Source organism: Musa acuminata, chromosome BXJ1-9, assembly GCF_036884655.1.
Source record: "Musa acuminata AAA Group cultivar baxijiao chromosome BXJ1-9, Cavendish_Baxijiao_AAA, whole genome shotgun sequence".
In the NCBI taxonomy this organism is placed as follows: domain Eukaryota; kingdom Viridiplantae; phylum Streptophyta; class Magnoliopsida; order Zingiberales; family Musaceae; genus Musa; species Musa acuminata.
In genome coordinates this window covers 48650358-48673458 of record NC_088335.1, presented here as the reverse complement: position 1 = coordinate 48673458, position 23101 = coordinate 48650358, and the positions used below count along the sequence as shown (strand labels likewise).

General features: G+C 38.6%; 4 protein-coding genes across 5 annotated transcripts; 2 read left to right on the top strand and 2 right to left on the bottom strand.

The window, feature by feature from the left end:
- Positions 1-123: 123 nt before the first annotated feature.
- LOC103999374 (protein YIP4b-like) lies at positions 124-1705 on the top strand. The gene is made up of 3 exons (XM_009421127.3): positions 124-714; positions 1060-1134; positions 1216-1705. The coding sequence occupies exons 1-3, from the start codon at positions 238-240 to the stop codon at positions 1474-1476; spliced, it is 813 nt and encodes a 270-aa protein (XP_009419402.2). The 5' UTR covers positions 124-237; the 3' UTR covers positions 1477-1705.
- Positions 1706-4579: 2874 nt separating this feature from the next.
- LOC103999373 (peroxidase 12) lies at positions 4580-5979 on the bottom strand. Its single transcript, XM_009421126.3, has 3 exons — positions 5675-5979; positions 5433-5618; positions 4580-5303 (listed from the first exon to the last, which is right to left on the bottom strand). The coding sequence occupies exons 1-3, from the start codon at positions 5915-5917 to the stop codon at positions 4719-4721; spliced, it is 1014 nt and encodes a 337-aa protein (XP_009419401.2). The 5' UTR covers positions 5918-5979; the 3' UTR covers positions 4580-4718.
- Positions 5980-6827: 848 nt separating this feature from the next.
- On the bottom strand, positions 6828-12008 carry LOC103999372 (PI-PLC X domain-containing protein At5g67130). The gene is made up of 8 exons (XM_009421124.3): positions 11676-12008; positions 11468-11581; positions 11238-11375; positions 9077-9175; positions 8701-9004; positions 8381-8604; positions 8218-8295; positions 6828-7198 (listed from the first exon to the last, which is right to left on the bottom strand). The coding sequence occupies exons 1-8, from the start codon at positions 11763-11765 to the stop codon at positions 7046-7048; spliced, it is 1200 nt and encodes a 399-aa protein (XP_009419399.2). The 5' UTR covers positions 11766-12008; the 3' UTR covers positions 6828-7045.
- A 3520-nt stretch (positions 12009-15528) lies between these two features.
- LOC103999371 (probable receptor-like protein kinase At1g49730) lies at positions 15529-22753 on the top strand. 2 transcript variants are annotated; one of them, XM_065084381.1, is made up of 9 exons: positions 15529-15754; positions 17105-17656; positions 18720-19025; positions 19440-19701; positions 19775-19827; positions 19911-19978; positions 20994-21083; positions 21157-21235; positions 21910-22598. In XM_065084381.1, exons 1-9 carry the CDS (start codon positions 15673-15675, stop codon positions 22446-22448), a joined length of 2031 nt encoding a protein of 676 aa, XP_064940453.1. In that variant the 5' UTR covers positions 15529-15672; the 3' UTR covers positions 22449-22598. The 2 variants fall into 2 exon arrangements, with proteins under 2 accessions (XP_064940453.1, XP_009419398.2); XM_009421123.3 differs by having other exon boundaries at positions 15536-15754; positions 21157-21241; positions 21916-22753.
- The last annotated feature ends 348 nt before the right edge of the window (positions 22754-23101 follow it).

The following is a 23101-nucleotide window of genomic DNA, read 5'->3' as shown; positions in this document are numbered from 1 at the left end:
TCTATAATTACGAACCTTCCAAGTATTAAATTCCAATTAAAAGTTCTTTATTATACGAAGCTGTGGTTTATATATATATATATATATATATATATATATGTGTATGTACGTGGATACCATGTTTCGGATGGTGCTACGGTTGAGGGAACAACCGACCATTCTCCTCCTCTTCGTGTAATTGCCTCGAGATCCCAACGCCTCCTCCTCCTCCTCCTCCTCCTCCAATCCCTCCTTAAGATGTCGCATGGCGACACCATCCCAGTCCATTCCTCCTCCCAGTCGGACATCGACGAGATCGAGAACCTCATCAACTCCGACGCCCTCTCCGTCACCGTCCCCCCCGCCCGGCCCCCCAGCCCTCCCCGCGCATCCTTCCCCTCCGCCGCCCTTGCCCCTCCGTACCAGAAGGTGCCACGCTCCTCCTCCCTGCCACTTCCTCCACCGCCAGTCGCCCCCTCCGCCGCCGGCCCACGCCCGGGTGGTGGGGTTGCCGCTGACGGCTTCGGTTCGCCGCCCGACACCCTCACCGAGCCCGTGTTGGATACGGTAAAGCGGGATCTGACGCGGATCGTTATCAATCTGAAACTGGTGGTGTTCCCCAATCCGTTCAGAGAGGATCCCGGGAAGGCGCTGAGGGATTGGGATCTATGGGGGCCCTTCTTCTTCATCATCTTCCTCGGGCTCACCCTGTCATGGTCGGCGTCCGTGAAGAAGGTAATTGAACGCCGGATCTTCCTACATTTTCTTCTTAATCGTTTATAACTCGGATAAATAATTATTGGTGATGATGCCATGTTTTCTTTATCTGAATACATCAGTAGATGGGAATACTGAAGATAAATGAGTCTAAAAAATGTATTCTAATTTTTTTGGTTCTTGACAAGATATCTATTCCCTTTTAATTGAATCGGTGATCGGAAGCCCAATCAGAATTAGGGAAGCTCTTTCCCTCGTATTAGTTTCTCTGATAGTTTAGTGCCATGTTTTCGAACGCGATATCAGGGAAGCTCCATTGCCGATGGCTTACATGTCCTGCATCTTCTTTATACTTTGTTACAGTCCCAAGTCTTTGCCGTTGCATTTGCGGTCCTCGCTGCCGGTGCCGTGATCCTGACGCTGAACGTTTTGCTTCTGGTAAGCAGTTCACATTTGCTCCATTATTTGCAGCATGAGTTCCAACATCTTTTCTTTGATCGTGTTCCTTCACTCTAACAGGGTGGGCGCATCATCTTCTTTCAGAGTCTGAGTCTTCTTGGCTACTGCCTCTTCCCTTTGGACATTGGAGCTCTAATTTGCTCGCTGAAAATTAATGTTGTAGTCAAGATAATTGTGGTGTCAATAACATTGGCATGGAGCTACTGGGCAGCATATCCATTTATGAGCGCCGCGGTTGATCCAAGAAGAAAGGCATTGGCCCTCTACCCGGTTTTCCTCATGTATATATCTGTTGGCTTTTTTATCATCGCAATAGATTAGGGAATCAGGAGATGATGATGATGATGATGATGGCGTGGTTGACAACATAGCTTCCGGGCTTCAAGTGCCTTTTTCATGGAACCAGCAAGAGATATGGGCTTCTTAGTAGTCTTAGATTGATTGCGGATTTGGGGAGCTAATTTCCTCGTCGATTCAAAGTTCTAATACGTGTTGTCTTGTGAATTATTTTGACGTCGAATATACAGCAAAATAATAGAATTATTATGCAGTGTCGGTTACGCTGCGGCAGTCTCTACTGAAGCAGACATCCCGAGTTGCCCTCGAGGAGATTAAGCTAAGGTCCATCGATGCTTCTTCCGACTCTGGACACGTGCGCTTCCCGACGATGCGGGAGTCGTAGAAGTTTTATGGTAGCCTCATAATCGGATCCGGGTCGACTTCATCGTCTCGCTAACGATTATAATCGGATCCATCAAACGTCTCATCGCAGCATCCGAACCGACACTGTATAACGCACTCTCTCTCTCTCTCCCGAGGGCATTTTGTTCGTTTCGAGGGATTGGGAGAGAGGCGAGAGTTTCGTGCCGGAGGTAGATCAACGTGTCAAAAGATTGGGAGAGAGGCGAGAGAGGGATTGGGAGAGAGGTCGAAATGAAACATGTCAAAAGATTAAACGTCAGACCGGAGGTAGATCAACGTGTCGATAGAAGGTTTCGTGCCATGAATTCAAGCATCGGGCTAGAAGGATTAGATATTGCACCAAGAAACTCGGATATTGTGAAAAAAGACTTTTGATTGTATCTATATGTAGTGATCACGGCGGTGAGTTTCAATATATGATAATATCTTGTATAAAAAATATTTGGACTAATGATCATATGATACGTAACTAATCAAATGCATGGATTAGTCTGCCTCTTTTTTGTTATATTTATATCGATACAAATAAAAAATAGATTATCTGTTTATTGAATTGTCCTTTCAAATATTTTAGAAAATATTATTTCCTCTTCTATCCAATAAAAAGGATATGATAAAAAGGGTTAAAATTATTTTTCATTGTTCTACTATTTTAGTCCTTAAACTTAGTTGACTTGATTGTCCAAAGGATCAAATCGAGAAATATATTCTTATCTTGATCTTTGCACAAAGAACATCGATGTGATTATCAAATTAACAAAAAAAATCACCTGTAAACATGGCAACCTAATTAATTGCATGGATAAAATATATCTCATTTTCGTTTGTTCATGTGGACGTAAGTTTAAAATAGATTATATCCTCCTACGTTTACATGAAAAAAGAGATAAAAATGGATCGAATAAAAAAATATACTCTCACCTTAGTCTTTGTATAAATGATATCGATATCCTTTAGACAATATCATAGAAATTTCTTTTAGACAGATACTGCTCGACCAATGATTTTGGAACAGTCATTGGATTAGGGCATCGATCGCTGATTGGCTAAACCAGATCATCCAGGAATCATGCCACCGTTGAGTCAGTTTCACATACCCCATGTGGGGTTCATCATGTCCATAGCCATCCTTCCATCACATCCCATATATTTTCTAGCCCACACATGTGAAAGACCTATATGTCTCAGTGAGTGCATCCGAAACTTACTTGTCTCAGTGATCAGAGAAATAAAAGCTCTCTAACATTTAATTTTACGATTTATGAGACCTATATATGTCCCCCAAGGAAATGAAGAGTTACAATTAGAGATATACTTTAAGATCGCTCATCGAGTCACAGCTATGCCCGTCCAAAACTCTATGAATTATTGTGACTGTGACCCTCAACTTCATCATTTCATAGGTACATATATTATGTATTATATGAGAAAGAAAAGAAGCAAAAAGGAAAGGATAATTTATTGAAATAAACTGCTGATAATGGATTTTATCCAATGACATGACTATACTTATTCTTTATCTAAAGATATTGATCCGATTTCAAGATTCCTTAGAATCGGATTTTATATTCAAGATATACTCATCGACGTAATTTATTATAATATATTAATTTTTTTTATCTAAATTTAATTTTAAATTAATTATAAAATAAAAATATTAAATTTTTTGTTAGAATCAAATTATAATAGAATTTTAAAGTTTGGATAACTAATTATCCTAAAATATCTTAAAATTTTAAAAATAATATTAAAATAGGTTAGGTAATTGAATTTAACTTATTTCAATTTTGAGTGTAATTAAGTTAATATAAGAAATTAAAAATAGAAAATATAAGCTTTTTGTGATTAGTTTTATGATAAATTTAGAATAATTTTAACATGTTCTATGAATGAGTGTACATCAAGTATAATAATTTTTTAGATAATTTAAAATAATTTCACATAAAATATTAATATATTTTTAAGGGCAACTTGAGTTTTTTTTAATTTTATGATGAATTTAGGATAATTCTATATAAAAACTAATATAATTTTTTAATATGTTATGTGAATGAGTGTAACTCAAGCATAATAACTTTTCTAGAGAATATAGAATAATCTTATATAAAAATTAATATATATTTTAGAACTACTTAAGTTTTATAGTTTATATGATATATTTAATATAATTTTATATAAAAATAATAAATATTTAATATATTTTGTGAATATGTGTAACGTGAGTTTAACTAAGTATAATGACTTTAAGTTAAAACGAAGGAATGGAGCAATTGAGGAGTAAAAAGAAAAGGAAAAAAAGAGGACGAATAAGAGAGAGGAGAAGAAGAAAATCAAGAGAGAAAAAAAAAGAGAAGACGATGATGAAGATATAATCGAAGAGGAAGGAGACGAAGGTAAAATAAAAGGATGATGAAAAGAGGAAGGCGCGAGAGAGGCGAGAGAGGAGATGAGGAAGATCGATTCATCTAAATAGAAAAAATTCAATCATTTAAAATCGAGTCAAACATAGTAATTATACTATCTTTTTGTAATTTTATCGATAATATTTTAATTAAAATCTAAAAAAAAATTCTCCTTGGGAAAAATAAAATATGGAGCTGCTATCTCATTATTAAGGGGTTTTTCAGTAAATTACCCCAAAAAAAAAAAAAACTAAAAGAGAGAAGAAGAAAAAGGAGTAAGAGAAGGAAGAGAAGAGTACTGAATAAACAAGAAAACAACAGAAGCAAAGTCATCTTCGCCATCAAATCTTCTGCAACACAGTCAGCAGTTCATTCCGCTGGTAGCAAAAGCAAGAAAGGCAACATTATTGTACAGCAAGCAACAAGAAGAGGCAGGTGCAGCAGCAGCTGCAGCGCCACCTACATAGCAGAAAGCCCTGCAGCGGCGGAGTTGGGGACGGTACAGTCCCGGCGAATCTCACCTTTGGACCCCGTGAGCACATCCAACTGGCTCATCTTGATCACCGCCCTCACAAACTTCCTGAAGAACCGCTTCTGCTCGCCGGCAAACTTCTTCACCACCTTCTTCGTCCTCTCATCACCGAACAACCCCTGGTCCGAGGCCAGCAGCCCCTCGCCGTTCACAAGGTTCACGAAGTACATGTTGTCGAAGGCGTCGGGCGACCGGAAGTCCAAACCGGTGGCGTTCGCGGCCGTCGCCGTCGGGCACGTGGCGTACAGCCGCTTGGCGTAGGAGGGGTCCATGTAGGAGTCCTGCGCCGGGTAGAGGCGGTCGGCGAAGGCGGCGCAGTGGCCGACGCCGATGGTGTGCGCCCCGGAGAGGGCGACGAGGTCCATGAGGCTCAGCTTCTTGTCCTTGAACGTCTTCAGGAGGGCTGTGATGTTGGAGCGGGGAGAAGGGATGCTGGCGATCGTGTCGGCAGCGGGAGCGAAGGTGACGCTGTCGCGCCTGCCCAATGGCATCTTAAAATAGGGTCCTCCCGTCTGCAGCAATAACAACAACAAGAAGAAGAAGGCTCGCCTTAAGATTCGAACCAGCTCATCTTTCTTTCTAGTAGCGTGGAAGCCCTGCAAAGAAATGTAGGAGTGACAAGAACAGAATTGTATGCGTACCAAGAATACTGCTTCCCGGGCAGCGAGAGCAGTAATATCGGCACAAGAGACCACTGAGCCGCAGGCGTCCTCCACCAGGCCCCGGAGATCATCGATGACTTGGAGGGCCTTCGGCCTCAACGTCTGGTTCGGCGACGACGCTTGCTCGCTATCACTGCCGGTGAGCAGAACCGAGCCATCGCACCCCTGACAAACGGTGGCTTAGTCGAAACAACCAGTGAATGACAAGAGACGGCCGGTACCTGAACGAAGCAGTCGTGGAAGAAGACCCGGAGGAGGCCGGCGGCCAGACCGACGTCGCTGTCGAACACCGAACGCAGGTGGGCGCGGACGATGGACTCGAGGTCGTGGCAGGTGCCGTCGTAGAATTCCCACGCCAGCCCATCCGCCAACGGCGGGTAGTCATGCAGCTCCGAACGAGAGGAGATAAGGGGAAGGGAAGAGATGAGGAGGAGGAGAGGGAGGAGGAGAGGCTTGAAGACCATGGTTGCTGCAAATGAGACGAGGCGTGTCCTCCTCAAAACTGTCGAGGAATCTTAGTTTATAAGCCGACGGAAATGGACGTCTCGATTCCACACGAATCGAACTCCTTCCGTCCATGCATTTGTATTCTTTGACTGGTTAATTTGTTGCAGAAAGCAGCTCTATATCACATTAAAATAAATATCTTACTTATTTGTGTCTAGCAATAAAATAAAATAAAATGGAGTAGATAATATTACAATAAATTACGTCCTCAATTATTCCAAGCCGTTCAACGGGAGACACTCAAGTAAAGGAATTATTTTCCAACGTGTCTCGAATATGTTGGGGAATGGTGGGTGATCACATATTCAAAAACGTCGATTTTGATTTTTTTTTTTAATTAGAAATCAGAATCTTTAATTTTGATTGTGATCTTATCCATTGATTTCAATTGAAATAGAAAAAAATTTATTCCATCAAAACTTTAACTAATGTTATTGAGTTTTTTGGTTGAAAACTCGAAAACATTGTTCTTAACCAAAGTACAAAGATATAATAGTTGTGAAAGTCTTTGATTAAAAAAATTATATTGATTTTAAAGAGATTTTTTCTCGTCTTCTATTAGTGTTATTCTTGGTATTACTACTAACCTAGACTTGAGTTTGAGCAATTAGATATGAAGACAATTTTTATTTATAATAATTTAGAGGAGAAAATTTATATGGAGCATTCAAAAGTGTAACACCCCTGATTAGTCCCACATCAAAGTGGACAAGATGAAGGTTTGATGAATATATTATTATCAATTTAAGCATAAGCATTTTAATCAATGATTTAGATTAAACGAAGTTGATTATAAGTAATGAAACAACAAGAAGTCTCGAAAATAACACCATATAATCAACTTCTATAAATATAGATCGAAGCGAATAAACAGCTTACAAAAGCCTTTCGATATGGATGAAAATTTATTCCTTCGTTTGTACAACCAAATCCTTCACCAACGTAACTCTAACACAATAAAATCCTACACAAGAACACTCGAAGGCGAGAAACTAAAATAATACATAATTAACAAAATAAATCACCCATAAAATAAATTGGCCACCAATTCATACAAACAGGAATGAACTCATATGGCAAATTGATCAAAGTGAAATAATCCCCAGTAGCAAGATTACAGTGATTGGTATCACCGTAGAGAATCTTCCGACAATGGAGGCATCAGATGTCGGAACTGAGGTAGGCGTTGCTGGTGACGGCTTTGGAGGCGCATCACAAGTGCCAAATGTGGCATTAGCCTGTCATGATGAGCAGCCCATCAACAAGTTAGAATGGAGACTATACATTCTGTTAATTACTTCAAAGGAAAATTTCTGGTGTGTCCTGCAAGATAGCGTAGTATCATCCTATTGGATCTTTTAAAAATGCAAATGTCCTATATAACTATGCGAACTTTAGAAACACCATTTTGGGCCTTGGATGACATACCATTAAGGAATAGTTAAGGTTCACTGGGATCCTAATGTACCATAATGTATTAAAGGGGATTCCTATAATTTGCAGGAGCATATATACAATAGTCATGTTTTTAGAAAGATAAGTAGACGATTATGGTTTTCTCTGATGGCACACAAGAAATCATACCTACGGAGAAGTGCATAAACGCTGACAAGATGGCTAAATATAGAGGTACAGAAGTCCTGTGTATCATTCTTTAAGTACTGAATGACTAATTAGAGACGTAACTCAATGCTTCACATTTCTATTTTTAGATCCTGATATCTAAAGGTTTTTCATCTAGAATTTCAAGCACAAATTTGCATCTCCTGAAATTTTCTCACCAAAATGGAATGCATAGTCGCACAAGGTCTTTCTCCAAATGCTGACGAACACAGACTTAGTCAAGAAAACCTATTCTTAGACTCTTATAAATAGATGGTAAGATTTGGGTCCTTGACACCATCAGAAAAATTAGGTATTCCCATTTGGCTAACATGATTTGATGACCATCGATGTTAAATCAACTTTTGTCGAGTCATGAATGTTCATACAAACTGATGGGTTTGTTTAGTGTTCGCATGAGAGTATTCAAAAAAAGTCAGTCATACTGTACTAGGAATGAAGGAAGATTGAATCTGTGATCATGGAATAACCAAATGGACCTATGCAATGTGTGTTCGTACACAATCCCTATTGCACCTTTTATGCTCTTCGTAAACTTAAAAAGTATTAGTCGAAAGAGATAAATCGTGTGATCCTTAATAGTGCCATGATATGTACTTGCAATTGATTATCAAACAGAATAACTTATACTCACCTTGCAGTAGGCAATATTATCACAACCACAAACCATATGGCCATTCGCTACATCTGCAGCTTCAGGTGCATCACCTTTCTGCATCATGAATGAAGCAATTGAATTAGATTGAAATCCCGAGTACTGTGTAAACTGGAAAACAAAACAGAAAAGTATATAGTACCATGTAGAAATCAACAGCTACAAAGTTGGCCCAGCGGTTGGCTGACAAATCATGGCAAGTTTGAAGCATGCTAAGAAGTGAGTCAGAGTTATCAGTGCAAGCATTAGCTGTACTCGGAACCGTTCGAAAATAGTTCATCAGTACAAGAGATTTGGACGTGGTGCTCATGAGTGATGACTCTGCTCGACTGGGGCATGAGCCCGGATTCATTCCTTGATCACCATCTGCAACTCATAATACGAATTGAGAGATAAGCACAATCAGATGCAAAGATGACTGACTACTCAATACCAGGGAGTCAAAGCATAGTCTCTTCTTACATTGATTTTCTACCACATAATTCCACTCGTATGCAATGCCCTCAGAAGCCTCCTTGGAAGCTATAGATGTGAAGACCAGAAGACGCTGATTCTTGTTGATCATGTTACTTAGCAAAGGCCAGTCACTGCCATTACTGGGCATCTGGTCCACCGGAAACCAATACTTCATGAGACCTGAAGCATTGAACACCTTGCTGAGGCCATTGGTGGATTTGACGTAGTCTTCAACGAATATGGTAATGACTTCCGAAGGGTTTGCTGCTAGGAACGTCTCGATTTCTTTGAGAACATTGATGGCAGGTTGCTGATCAACAGCCATTTAGAATTAGAAGTTAACTAGGAGATCTCAAGGAAAACCAGTTCTCTTAAGACTTACAAAAGCAGTGTAGTTATAGCATTGGCCTCCAGTGGAGTGGCAAAGCCAGATGTCATTTTCAAAGTCGTACATATCCAGCATCAAACCTCGGACACCATTCTGCAATCAGATTCAAATATTTCTTTTACGCAAGTGCATATAAGAACAAAATGAAAGTGCACATGTATGGCCACTATATGCGTGATCTATAATATAAGTACTGTGTTCCCTCAAAAGGACACCCCCTGTAATTTTAGTCACTGGTTGCAACTAACAAAAATGATTCAGCAAATGCATTATTAGCCCAATGTGATTCTTAAGATTGCATCTTGAAAGCTACCTTCGGATAAAAGGTAAAAGAACAAAGTCAGCTATCTTCACTCTTTCAGTAGATTTGTGTTCTGTACCATTTCATATACACTCACAGATAAACTCAGAGAGGGATGAAATCCGAGTTGTCATGGCTCAAAACTCGTTGACCACATGAGATAACCATGCAGTAATTTGAAGAGCAAGACGGAATTAACCATGGTGTTGCTATACAAGTCCAATTATCTGTTCTAATATGCCATGAGACGAGTTAATGACTAATTAAAAAAAAAACAGTGGCATCATTAACATCTTTGTGCTTTGGGTAAGGAATACGATCCCAGGCACGACAACTTTTAAGCATCCTTAACCATTAATATATTTTGATGGGTCCAAAATTTGTGAAGTTTGATGTGTTCCAAATCAAAGTTGCATCTAAACTATGAAAAAAGTGTTGCATCTAAAAATGGTGGCCCACACAAAGGACAAGAACCTAAGCAAGCTACTCGAGCTGGCGTGCTATAATTGCATCTGACGTTGCATGGCACAGAAATTGTGTTTTGAAAGTCTTACTACTAATGCTGAAGAAATAACCTTAATAATAACGCATGCTACTTCTCTTATTAAACAGAAGAATATAAACAAGTATATATTATGTAACTATTAAATCGTATTTTTCAAAAGGAATTTTGAATACATGACACATAATATTATCTTGACTAATAAACAAGTTGGTCAACGAATTAATGTCTAAATAATCTAAAAGCTTAGTTCTCCAAACAATGTCAATGACAAAAAATAATTAGTACCATAAACATATAAAATGCGGTATCGAATGATATGCAGAATCGGTCCATGATTAATATTTGAAGTCATTTTTGTATTAATATATAGCCACCTCTCGAGACTAGCTCCATGGCTGATTGAACATGTGACAATTCGATGACACAACATCATGACCGATTTAACTTATCATACATTATGTACTACGATCTCATTTGTCAGCTAATTTTTCTGATCCGCACAGTCTGCCAACTCCCTGTCTTGGCATATAAATGTCATTCTCGCATGGGGTGGTTTGAAATAACCAAATCAATCTGTATAATAATACAAAATTTCAACACAAAGCAGAACAAGCAACCTATAGATGACAGAATAATCTTTGTTTTTCTAGAGCTTGGAACGAGTTTGTTCGACTTGTCCCTTCCCGCGTCAAAAAAAGGCAGCGAGCCACCTCTCTCTCTCTCTCTCTCTCTCTGTGTCTAGAATATTTTTCCTGACCTTATGTCATCCCCCACTAAGCCTCGCAAGTGGGTCCCAGTGAACCCGTCTTAGCCCGCAATCACAAGGCAGATAAGCGACCGGGTAATAGTGAAGGGCATAAAACGTGTAGGTGAGGTTTTGCTCTCGCCAACAACCCACCGACTGTTCCAAACTTTCGGCTATTTGACTTACTGACGACTTAAGACACGAAGGATGCGTGGTAAAGCACGTAGAAGGTCGCACCCTCACGCCTGCTCGACCCTCGATAATAGCCAACTCACCATGTTGCGACTATATCGCGACTTAAGTGGGAACAGCTTGACCGCTTACCCGCCATTCCAAGAAAGCCACGTTGCTATATCATGTTTGTGAACCCCGCGACCTACATGGCTCGAACAATCGTCGCGAAACCTCGTTCCAGGAACGTTCTAGAATACCGAGTTGCAAGCTATCCGCGGCTCGAACTACCGAACCCCTCTATTTTGGGTCCCAACACCGCCGGTGACGCGTACATATCAGCGAGGTAACAATGCGAAAGCAAAGGCGCAATGAAACATGCGCGTGAGAGACAGAGAGAGAGAAACGAAGGTGAAGAGGGAGCGAAGCGTACATTGAGCTGGGAGGTGACGTTGTCCAGCTGGTTGGTGAAGGTCAAAAGGGAAGCACCGGTGGCGGAGCTCGCCCCCGTCATGGCGTACGAGTTGTGCGTCGTCAGCCACGAGTACTTGTTGAACGGCAGATCCTTCCCCTGCGCACATCCGATCCCAAATTAGCCCCCATACCAACCACTCAAAACCTCAAAACTCAAGATCGAAACAACAGAGGACGACGAACGCAGACCTTCGATCTCGGATCGTACGGCTGAATGCGCACGCACGCGCCCTGCTGATCGCCGCAACCGTCGCATCGCAGCCCGGCGTCGCAGTCCCCGTCGGCCAAGCATGCCTCTCCCAGCTAACAACAGAATGGATCGGTCATGGAAACGATGAAATGACTGGCCTAAAGAAATAGAAATAGAGAGAGAGAGAGAGAGAGAGAGAAATAAGACCTTGGCCGCGGAGGAGAGAATAGGCGAGGCGAGGAAGAAGAGAAGGAGGAGGAGGAAAGAGGGAAGCGTGGAGGCGGATCTGCTGCTCATCTCAGGCTTCTTCGTTTGCTTCTACGGCCTCTGTGATGGGAAGGGGTTCAGTTTTCGACTCACCGGCCGCCGAAGATATTTATAGCACGACGACGGCGGGCGAGAACGAGTCAATACGGGTGCGGGCTTCAAGTTTGACACGATTGGGTTCGACCCGACCGGAACTAAAGTCCGCGACGCGGCGAGGATTCAACACTTGGTATAACATCTAGATATCAGCAAGTCTGACTGTAATCGGCGAGGTTTTGGTTGACCATGAATGGAGACTTGAAGAATGTTATCAAGTTAGATGACGGTCCGTATAAGGCACGGATCTTCAATGTTCCAATGCATCTGAATAATACTATTTTCCAAAGGGTCAATTGAATCAACGTTTATGAGTTTATATAGGTGAAATGCTGAATTTTATCGTGGATTTTAAATTTATGATAGTGATAGGAAATATTTGGATAGTTAATCCCCATTTGTCAACTAATCTCTCCGATCATTGATCGTGAGATGATTATAACATATTGGCTCTATAGATAATAGTTTAGAAGAGGTCTCTTAGACTTGTCCCCTTTTATCATCATTATAAATAAAATAGAGAGAATATTGAGGTTAGTCCTCCTCGATCGATCAATTATAAAAGTCGAACTCTTTGCATCTAGATATCCTTTTCGAGGACATCTCATACCATTAAGAAATTTTAGATTAATTTGAGCATCGGAGAAATCAGATTGAGAAACCTCTCTCCAAGTTGATCTTTAGGTAAAAAGTCCTCAAACCTTTACCTTAAAGCCATCACTAGTCCACCACGGATTCATAAAAAATGTATCTCGAAACCACATCGAGTCCACATCAGAGCCATCTTGAGTTTATATTGAAGTCACTTCGAGTATCTCAAGACACCTTAGAGGAGACCTTTGACTGAGGTTCATACAACGTTCACATGTATATATATATATATATATATATATATATATATATATATATATATATAATATTCACATGAGTTCACATCAGAGTAGACCTTTGACGTCACTATACAACGTTCACACATATATATATATTATATATATACATATATATATATATATACATATATATACATATATATATATATATGTATATATATATGTATATACATATATATATATGTATGTATATATATATGTATATACATATATACATATATGTATGTATATATGTATATACATATGTATATATACATATATACATATATATATACATATATATATATACATACATATATATATACATACATATATATATATACATATATATATACATACATATATATATATATATATACATATATATATACATATATATATATATATATGTATGTATATATACATACATATATATATACATACATATATATATACATACATATATATATATACATATATATATACATATATATATATATATACATATATATATATATATACATATATATATATATATATATACATATATATATATATATACATATATATATATATATATATATATATATATATATATGTATATATATATGTATACATATATACATATATACATACATATATATATATACATACATATATATATATACATATATATATACATACATATATATATACATACATATATATATATATATACATATATATATACATATACATATATATATATACATATATATATACATATATATATATATATATATATATATATATATATATATATATGTATATATATATATATATATGTATGTATATATACATACATATATATATACATACATATATATATATATATACATACATATATATATATACATATATATATATATATATATATACATATATATATATATATATATATATATATGTATATATATATGTATATATATATACATATATATATATATATGTATATATATATGTATATATATATACATATATATATATATATATGTATATATATATGTATATATATATACATATATATATATATATATGTGTGAGGAGGAAAGCATACGTAAATAATTAGACTTGTATATACATCTTGATGTGATGATTACATGCATCTTAATAGAGTACTACTGCATCATATCTATGGGACATGCGATAACACGATGGGTAACACTTGGATGATAATGATATATATAATTAAAAATATCAATCGCCTTTATCATATGAATGTGTATATAGTACACAAATCTATCCGGTTATCTCGATGTCCCTCTCGAGTAACTTATCGTTGAATCTCGGATTTTGATAACAATCAATTGATGGGTTAATTGATATAATCCATATTATTGAGTTAAGTGTGTAGGATTAACTACGATAACCAGAAAACACAAAGCAAGAATACCGGAGTCAAGTTCGATGGACGTTTAAGAGTCTGAAGAATCGTCGGAGATGCTGCCGGAACCAACCGAGAAGAAATCGGGAACCTGTTGGAATTTTCGGAAGTTCGCTGAAGAGGTCGTTGGAGGTTCACGAAGATCACCGAGAAGGCTCGGCTACTCGTTAAAGTCATCACAAGTTCGGGAGCTTACTGGGAGTCCGTCGGAAGAAGTTCGTCGGAAAGCTCGCCGGAACAAGACTCGACGTTTGCGGTTGAAAACTTGCTTAGGATGTTTTTTTTTCGTGTTTTATGTAGTTCACTTGTAATTAGGATTAGGATTTAGAGATAATCCTATATCCTGGTTAGGGGCCAACTAGGCCCAAAATTAGAGTTGGTTTGGGCTAAATTTGAAGCCCAATCAAGTGAACCGAAGGGTCTGGCGGTGGCACCACCGTCAGACTGCAATTAAATAATATTGAGATATCAATCACATGATTTCTTATATACATCATAAATACTTGTATATAGGTATTAAGCAAATCTTTATGGGTGAAATTAGAGATTTAAAAAATAATTAAAATACCTATATATTAATAAAATTATAATAAATCAAATAATGTTTATAGGGTTTGATCTTAAATATAATAAATTTAAGTTGGATTTAATTATTATCAAATTTAATATATATTAATATTAATCGATTTGACTCAAACTTAAGGTCATTCAATTTTCTACCTTAGTTTCATATATTTATTCTAAATGAGTGACTTTTTCAAAAAAATATATATGTAGCCGAATAGATTAAAGATGTTAGATAATATATTGGATTTAATTCATAATTTAATAAACTTAAATTTTTTGATTGCATTAATATTCAATCTTATATATATTATCTGATTAATTTGACTCATTATTAGGTTTTTATATTATTAAATCAAGAGACACACGTGCCCATTGCTGTGCGAAAGTTTCGGGCCCTATTTGGCTCGTGCGAGCCTCCTTTTGCCAAAAAGGCCGAACGAGCTTCCTTTTCCCAATTAGGTACGGGCCCCGCGCTTGTCGACGCCTCGCCCGTGTCCTCTCTATCAAGCCCTTTACATCCTCTTGTTCTTTTCCCCATTCCTCCCCACCACTCGCGATACCTAAGCCCGGAAGCCAGCCTTTTGTCCTCCCGCCCATCCCCTCTCGCTTCCCAAACACTAAGCCTCTGGTTATGCCAACGTGTAAATGTCCACAAGTCTGAGTCCAGTTGGTTTCACCAGTAGAAAGTCTACACATCGTCGAAAAGGCTGTTCGGTGTCTGCGTCCGGCATCCTAGGAGCCGGTGCTGTTCCTCGAGGGTCCCGCAGGTTTGTACACCTCTGGGCTGGCGTCTCAGGGGTTCGTTTATTTAGCTCAAATAATCCGGAGCAGGTGACCGTGTTCCTCTGGTTCACTCGCCGGTGACCAGACCGGGCCGCTCTCAGGGTTGGGAGCTGATAAAGGTGGCGAGGGTGGGCATACCCCACGCGGACGCCGCTCTCCGCTCGGTGTACTGGCTCTCTTCGCTCTCTTTCGTCTCCTCATGCCGGCCGCCCATGATCTGGTCTTGTTCCTGGCATTGGCTTCCCTCGGATCCCGCAGCAGCCTTCGAGTGATCGCGGGGGGTGAGTTCTCCCAGCATTGATGCCTTCTTGTGCTCTTTCGAATGTGAGATGGGGCGTATTAATGGTGCTTGGTTGCTTTCTCCTGGGCTTGTTTCCAGTGCCTATAATGATGCTGCATCTCTTAGCTCATTAGTTCTGAAGCTTCTCTGCTTTTGTTTTCTTCTCATCGTGGTTAATTGTGAGCTTTTTTGGTCGTGTGAAATGCGAGGGATGATTAAAGGGGTTCCTCCTTTTTTGTGGGTTGATCGAGTTTGAACTTCGGTTCAGTTGCTTCTTTGGGATCTTATCTCTGGTGGTAAGCACGCATTATTCGTTTTCACTGTGTCTCGAGAGCGAAGATTAGGGTATCTGCCGCATTTAGATTGCTTGATATGTTGCTCGACTCCTGACATCTTCGATGGCGATCAGTAATTATGAACAGACAAATTTAAAGTTGGTCATGTCCATTCTCATCTCCTGAGTTAGACCAGGGACGAATGCTGGAGTGAAAACAGTTCACTGTAGATCACTTGAAGTAATGGATCAGGACAAGATTTTCAAGTGGGTATATGCTGATCTTGTCATCTTGGACTGTGATTTTCATATATAGTGTGAACCAGGTCTGGGGAATCATTCGTTACTATTTGTTAGGTTGTCCTTGTTATTTGATTGGTGGTTATATAGCAGGTTTTCGCATCCTTCACCGGGATCGATGGTCATAACATTGTTGCAAACAAGACTACAAGATGGAGAAGATGCAAATTCAGTATGTTGTTAAAGCCTTGTTATACGGAACATGTCATTTCTTACCTACGTATCATGTTTATGGTGAGTGATTATACTGTTCGATCTACTCAAACGACAGCCTGGCGCACGAGGCTTTCATTGATGCAAGGTTTGGAGACGATCAATGTGCACAATCTTGTCATGAGCAAAATCATCCTATCACTGTATGGACAACATGCAAACTTAAGTTCAATTGTGGGGCTACTTGTTGAAGATTGAATACACATGACCATCAAGGGGGCCCATAAGAAGTGTAAATGTTTACACTTTGCAGTCTCCACCATGATGGCTTACGACTAAATGGTTAAGGTGATAGAAATATATTTGAGAAAAAAAAAACTAAAAGGGTTATATTGGTAGGATTGATGGGAAGTTTCAGTTTCCCTTATTTCTTTCTCCAACAGTTTTTTGAGTCGTATAGATCTTCTTTATTATTGCTCTTTCAAAAAGTTTTGGTACACATGCTGTTATTTATTTATTTTTATTTTTCTCATTTACTTTGTGTTCCTGTTATTTAGCTTGGTCCTTCTTCCCTATTAAATATGTCTGTTTATGGCATAGTAATCATTTCATTTTATCATGCAGATTGTCCCCTGGACTTTAGTTGGTCAAACTTCACCTTAGCGTCTTCTGCTTGCTCAAATCAAAATGAGCGAGGCAATTGCTGCCGTTATATTAATGCATTTGTTGCGATTTCTATTGCTCGATTTGCAAATGCAACTGGCAGGCTTGGAGTTCCGCCAGCATTCACTGAAGTCTGCCTTAGTTCCATTTCAGAAACCTTCGACTTATATGGCATTCCAGCTGATGCCACTGCTTTTTGTGGTTTGGGACCAAAAATTCGAGTTTCTTATCAATGCCAGGGTAGAACAACTGTGTTGGAAATGATGCAGTCCCCCAATTTTAGTGATGTTATTGAAACTTGTAATGTGCCCCTTTCATTAGATAATAGTTGCAAGAGGTGCCTAAACTCTGGCATTGTATACCTTCACCACCTCATAGCAATAGATGATAATGTCACATTAAGTGTCTGTCGCGATGCAGTTTTTGTGACACTTGCAAACCAAGGTGGCAAATTTTCTGCTGTTGATATGGCCACTTGCTTCTTTGGTGTTCAAGGGCTCACTGTTCTTCCAGGTTTGATTAATTTGAGATTTGACTGCATATATCTTTCGAGAGTAACACTTTAATTGTTCATATGTAGAGCCAGTTATTTATACATTTAGAACTACATTGGTTATGCTTGGATGACAAGTATGCAGTATGATTCCTTGAGATGATTTAAACCAGCTTGTTACAAATTTGGGAGTATGAGACATTGTGTTCGCCAATGAAATGTCTATTATGAAATGCGGGATTGCTATGACAAGACTTTCTTACTATTTGATTTTATGTTATAAATGATGGAATAAAGCTATTCATGAAAATTACAGCCGGTGAAATGAATTGGAGATGTTTTTCCCCATTATGTGGACCAATTAGCACTAAAATGGAAAAAGGCTAATATCATAACTATCTGCAAGGCTTTTTTTTTGGTAGACAAAAAGTGTGATAAATATAAGTGTTAAGCAAATAGAACAGAAAGATGTATGAATGATAGCCGTTGACATTAACCCCGTGAAAGTTCGATGTGAGATAATGGCATCTACATAGACCATTGGTGGTTCAACTGCCTAGAAAGGTGTATATTATGTGGATAGTCTAGGAGAGATAAAGACAGTAAACTGAGAATTTTTAGGCTGATGTCTGTTACAGCCTTAACAGGAATGTCACGGTTGTGTGTAACTTGTACTGAAAGTCACCACTATTGTTCGTCAGTCAGAGACATACCTAGTGATGCCAGGCTTTGTCATAGGAATGAAATTATGATGGGTTACACAAATTCTAAATCAAATCACTGGAAAGAGTTATAAAATAAAATTGCTTCTGCACCTTTAAGCGAACCCATGACATGGAAAGACTGCTGATGCTTCTGAAACAATTTGAGTGTTATTACATGATTTAATCTTATTGGCAGAATGACAATACTGTTTATTCTAATACTAAATGTATAATTATCATCTAACAGTTGTCAATTACTAGCTCAAGTGTGCCTTTTCAAATTACTGCATGTTTATTGGGTCTAAATTTAATTCACTTACGTTTTCCTTACTGCTTTAAAACTTTTCTCAAGTAAGTAAACCTGCTGATGACTTTTCAGTGTCATCCTCTGAATCATCTACACCTACATCTCCAAATTCTACATCTTCTCCAAGTTCTGTTTCTGCTCAAGCTCCGAGGCAACATCTAAATGCCATTCCTATCAACAAAGTTCATCACACCTACCACCTTACGCTGATTCCAGGAATTGGCATTGGGGTTATAGGGCTGACAATTCTGTTGCTTCTGATCTTGATAATGCTTATTCGTAAGAAAAGCAGAGAACTAAAAAATGCAGATACTCCGATAGAGAACTCATGGGATGCTTTCTCAATGCCAAGCACTCAAGTCCGGAGGTGTCAAGAAGGTTTATTTCTTGTCTGTACTCTCTCATATACATCTACTTAACATTTCAGTTCATTGTGCTAAAAAAGCCAGGCATTATAGGCTAAAAGCTTGCTTGATCAAAGTGAAAAGAACTATTTAGTGTAGAAGAATCAATGGAATATAGCTGAGAACAAATGGAATAGTAGAATCATTTAGGATTTCAGTAATGTTTCCTCATGTTTGTCTATAATTTCTAGCTAACGTTGGTAAACTGGATCCTTAACATTACTTTAGTTGGTTATCCTAATAAAATATTTTATGTGAAACATCTGTTATTCATTGAATTTTTACCTAAAGAAGGTTGATGGACTACAAACTCAATGAGTGATTCATAGTAAGTTAGCATAACTTGTCGGGTTTAAAGTTTATCTGTCTGATATATGCTCTCCTTTAGGTCCGTCAACAATGTTTCGAAGATTCACCTATGTGGAGATAAAGAAGGCAACAGAAAATTTCAGCACTGTTATAGGCAAAGGTGGGTTTGGAACTGTCTACAAGGCTCAATTTGCAGATGGCTCCATAGCCGCTGCAAAGCGTATGAACAAAGTTTCCAAGCAGGGCGAGGAAGAGTTCTGCCGGGAAATTGAGCTTCTTGCCAGACTGCATCATCGCCATCTTGTTGCTCTCAAGGGTTTTTGTGCTGAAAGAAATGAGAGGTGCAGATTTGATTTTGTAAATATGTGAAGATTTTACCTGAATGCTTATTTCCTTTGCCTCAATATTTTTCAGGTTTCTGGTGTATGAATATATGGAGAATGGAAGCGTTAAGGATCATCTTCATTGTAAACCTTCAATTCTTGTGGCTTTCTGTGCTCAAGTTACATGTTGTGTTGTTTCTTTACTTGGGTGCCATTTACTGATGCAGCATCAGGAAGGAATAGATTAAGCTGGAGGACTAGGTTACAAATTGCGATTGATGTGGCCAATGCTCTGGTGAATAATTAATATTTCCACAGCAAAGAAAAATTTTGGATATCTATGCTGAATGTTTGAGGTTTGCTTATCAAAGTTTGAGGTCTTCCATGTGGAGTTTCTTCTGCATTCTTTTTGGAACTCCCACTCCTCTATGACTCTATCCCTAGCTGATGGTGGATATAGCATTAATTTATTATGTATTTGGTTTACAAAATATGCATACTCGATTTGCAATTTCTTGTTGCCCTTTGCAGCTTTCCATTGTAGCTTATGCCACTACATTTAAAGAAGCATATCTAAACTCCCTTTTGAGCTTTATTTGATGCTTCTACATGAAATCACCTGATCCATTCTTTTCTGGAGTGAAGCCTGACTTTCTCTTTGAACTTCTTCCTTTTAAATATTTATAATGATTTGTCTGAATATTTATTGGAAAGGTCAAATTTCATGCAATATCTGTTACTGTGCTCCATTAACAAAATATTTTATACTTCTTGCACCCTGCATGCCACTTGATCCCTTTAGAATAAGTTTCCAGCTAAAGGGAAGCTTATCACTGTGTTCTTACGCAGAAGTCTGCTAGCGCCAGCACCATATGGAAACACATAGTGTCAGATTTGTATTATCTTTTCTGATATAAGTTGTGGCTTTGTAATTCATGAAAACTTGTGCGCTGACTGGAAACTTGTTATGGTTTGAGCTGTATGATAGAGCAGCTAGACAGAATTAATTCAACCTGTCATTGGAAGGAACTTACTACCTATTAAGTATGATGTAAACCCATTGATGAACTCATTGTGAAATTCTCTGGCTGAGGGCTGCTAGCCGCCGGTAAAGAAGCACTTAATAAAATTCATATTCGGTGCTTGATTTATTTCCATTTCTGGTTATTGCAGTGGATTCACTGTTAGTACCATAAACTGTCATGGAATCTTGTGTGGTGATTGAAAACTGGATGCAGGTTGTATGCCATTCTTTTTGTCAAATGATAACACTTTTAAAATGCTTTTCTGAAACAGTTCCTATGTTGCAGGAGTATCTCCATTTTTTTTGTGATCCTCCCCTATGCCACAGAGACATAAAGTCGAGCAATATTCTTTTGGATGAGAAATTTGTGGCTAAGGTAAGTTATTATCATGCATTTTGATTCTGTCTTTTACTCGGTTTGGTGGATCACAACACTTGTTTGTATATAGGTTGCGGATTTTGGTCTTGCGCATGCTTCGAGAAATGGTGCCATCTGCTTTGAGCCAGTAAATACAGATATTCGTGGAACTCCAGGCATGTATCTTTGAGCCCTATCATAACTGCTCAAAACTTGTACCTGAAACTCCCATATAGCTGGATTAGAGTAAAACAAGATAACATATCTTAGAACAATGTGAGATGGATCCAACTCATCTACTTTGAAATCATTTAGTATACAAGTCATGGCAAATGACAAACAGAATGTTTGTGGAAGAAAGAGTCATGATCATAGAGGTATATGCCAGAAATGGTGATAATGATGGGTAGGGTGGTGGGAGGTGCGGTGGTGATCTGGTGCTGCTATGGTGGTAGACAAAGGCAACCGGAATGGTGGCTTTCAATTTGCTAATATTGGCAATTTTGTGTGCTGGCAGGTCAATTGCATGTGGAAATGTAAGTTAGAGGATCTAATTTATTGTAGAAATGGCATCTACAACCAAATTTCAATATTTACTGATATTCTTGTATTTGCAGTTGCAAAATTTTCCAAATACAGGTAGCCAGATAGTTTAGTTCATTTGCTTGCTTAATTAATCGTTGACACTTGGAACCTAGCTTGAGCTACGAATAGCAAGTAATGCATTTATCTCATAACCGCTGATTAGTTCTTGCTTGATGGAACAAACAGAAATTTAAATGGTTTTCTACAGCAAAAATAATCCATCAGTAGGAAAAAATGGTAATCCTTTTAAATATTTAACATACAGGATACATGGATCCTGAATATGTGGTGACTCAAGAGCTGACAGAGAAGAGTGATATATACAGCTACGGCGTGTTATTGCTGGAACTGGTGACCGGGAGGAGAGCCATACAAGAAAACAGGAATCTGGTCGAGTGGTCTCAGCAATTCATGGCAACAGATTCAAGGTTATCGGAATTGGTAGACCCCGCCGTTAGGGACTCATTTGATTTTGAGCAGCTGCATATGGTGGTAGGGGTTGTGCAGTGGTGTACCCACAGGGAAGGGCGAGCAAGGCCATCGATCAAGCAAGTGCTCAGGGTGTTCTCCGAGCATTTGGATCCAGCGCAAAATGGCTTCTCTGGAAATGAAGGCAGCGATGGTTATGGCAGCGGGGGGACTAGCAAAGCAATAATACACAAAAACGAGGTGGTTCCCTATAGCGGTGACGGAAGGTGTCTACAATCGTCGTCGAGCACTTCGAGATCCTATTGTAGTCGGAGCGTCTTGCTGGAGAGTGGTTCGCCACAATCTCCCCCCGGCATGATCTCTCTTTAATTTCTCTCTTCTTTAGTTCTATCGCTATTATGTGGGTCATGGCTTTTTAATCAGAGGACAAGCTCAAAGACGAGTTGTAACAAAGCAAAGGTTTGGCGATGTTCCCGAACAATATAATCTGTTGGAGAAATGCTTAGAATTTCTGCAGCAGTTTAGATAGCTGAGAGTGCTGCAAATGTATATGCTTGTAGCTTCTGGTGCTTTTGACGTGGTTGCGTTTGTATCTGATTATTATGGATGAGTGTAACTATTACGATACCTATTTATTTCTTTTTTTGTGAATTTTTATTTTTATTTGCTGTTAATTTTAGCTGCATAGAAGTGGTTGTCTTAATTATTTCGTGGATGATGTCACATCCCATAATGTTTTACGTAAGAATCGTTTCCACTTGACGCCACAATCTTATCAACGGACGCATAGTCTTGCATGAAGTCTCCGCAACTCGGCATGTGAAGAACCGACAGCATAACTTGCACGCAAAAGGTGACGATCAAACATTCTACAAGTTTGTGTCGAAATGTCAGCAACATTTCATATCGTCTCATCGGGAAAATACATCATTAGATCTCAATTATATAACACCAAATCCACATTTAGGCATTATGTCTCCCACAAGAACTACTCTTCTGATGTGCTTCCATTTAAAGAGATA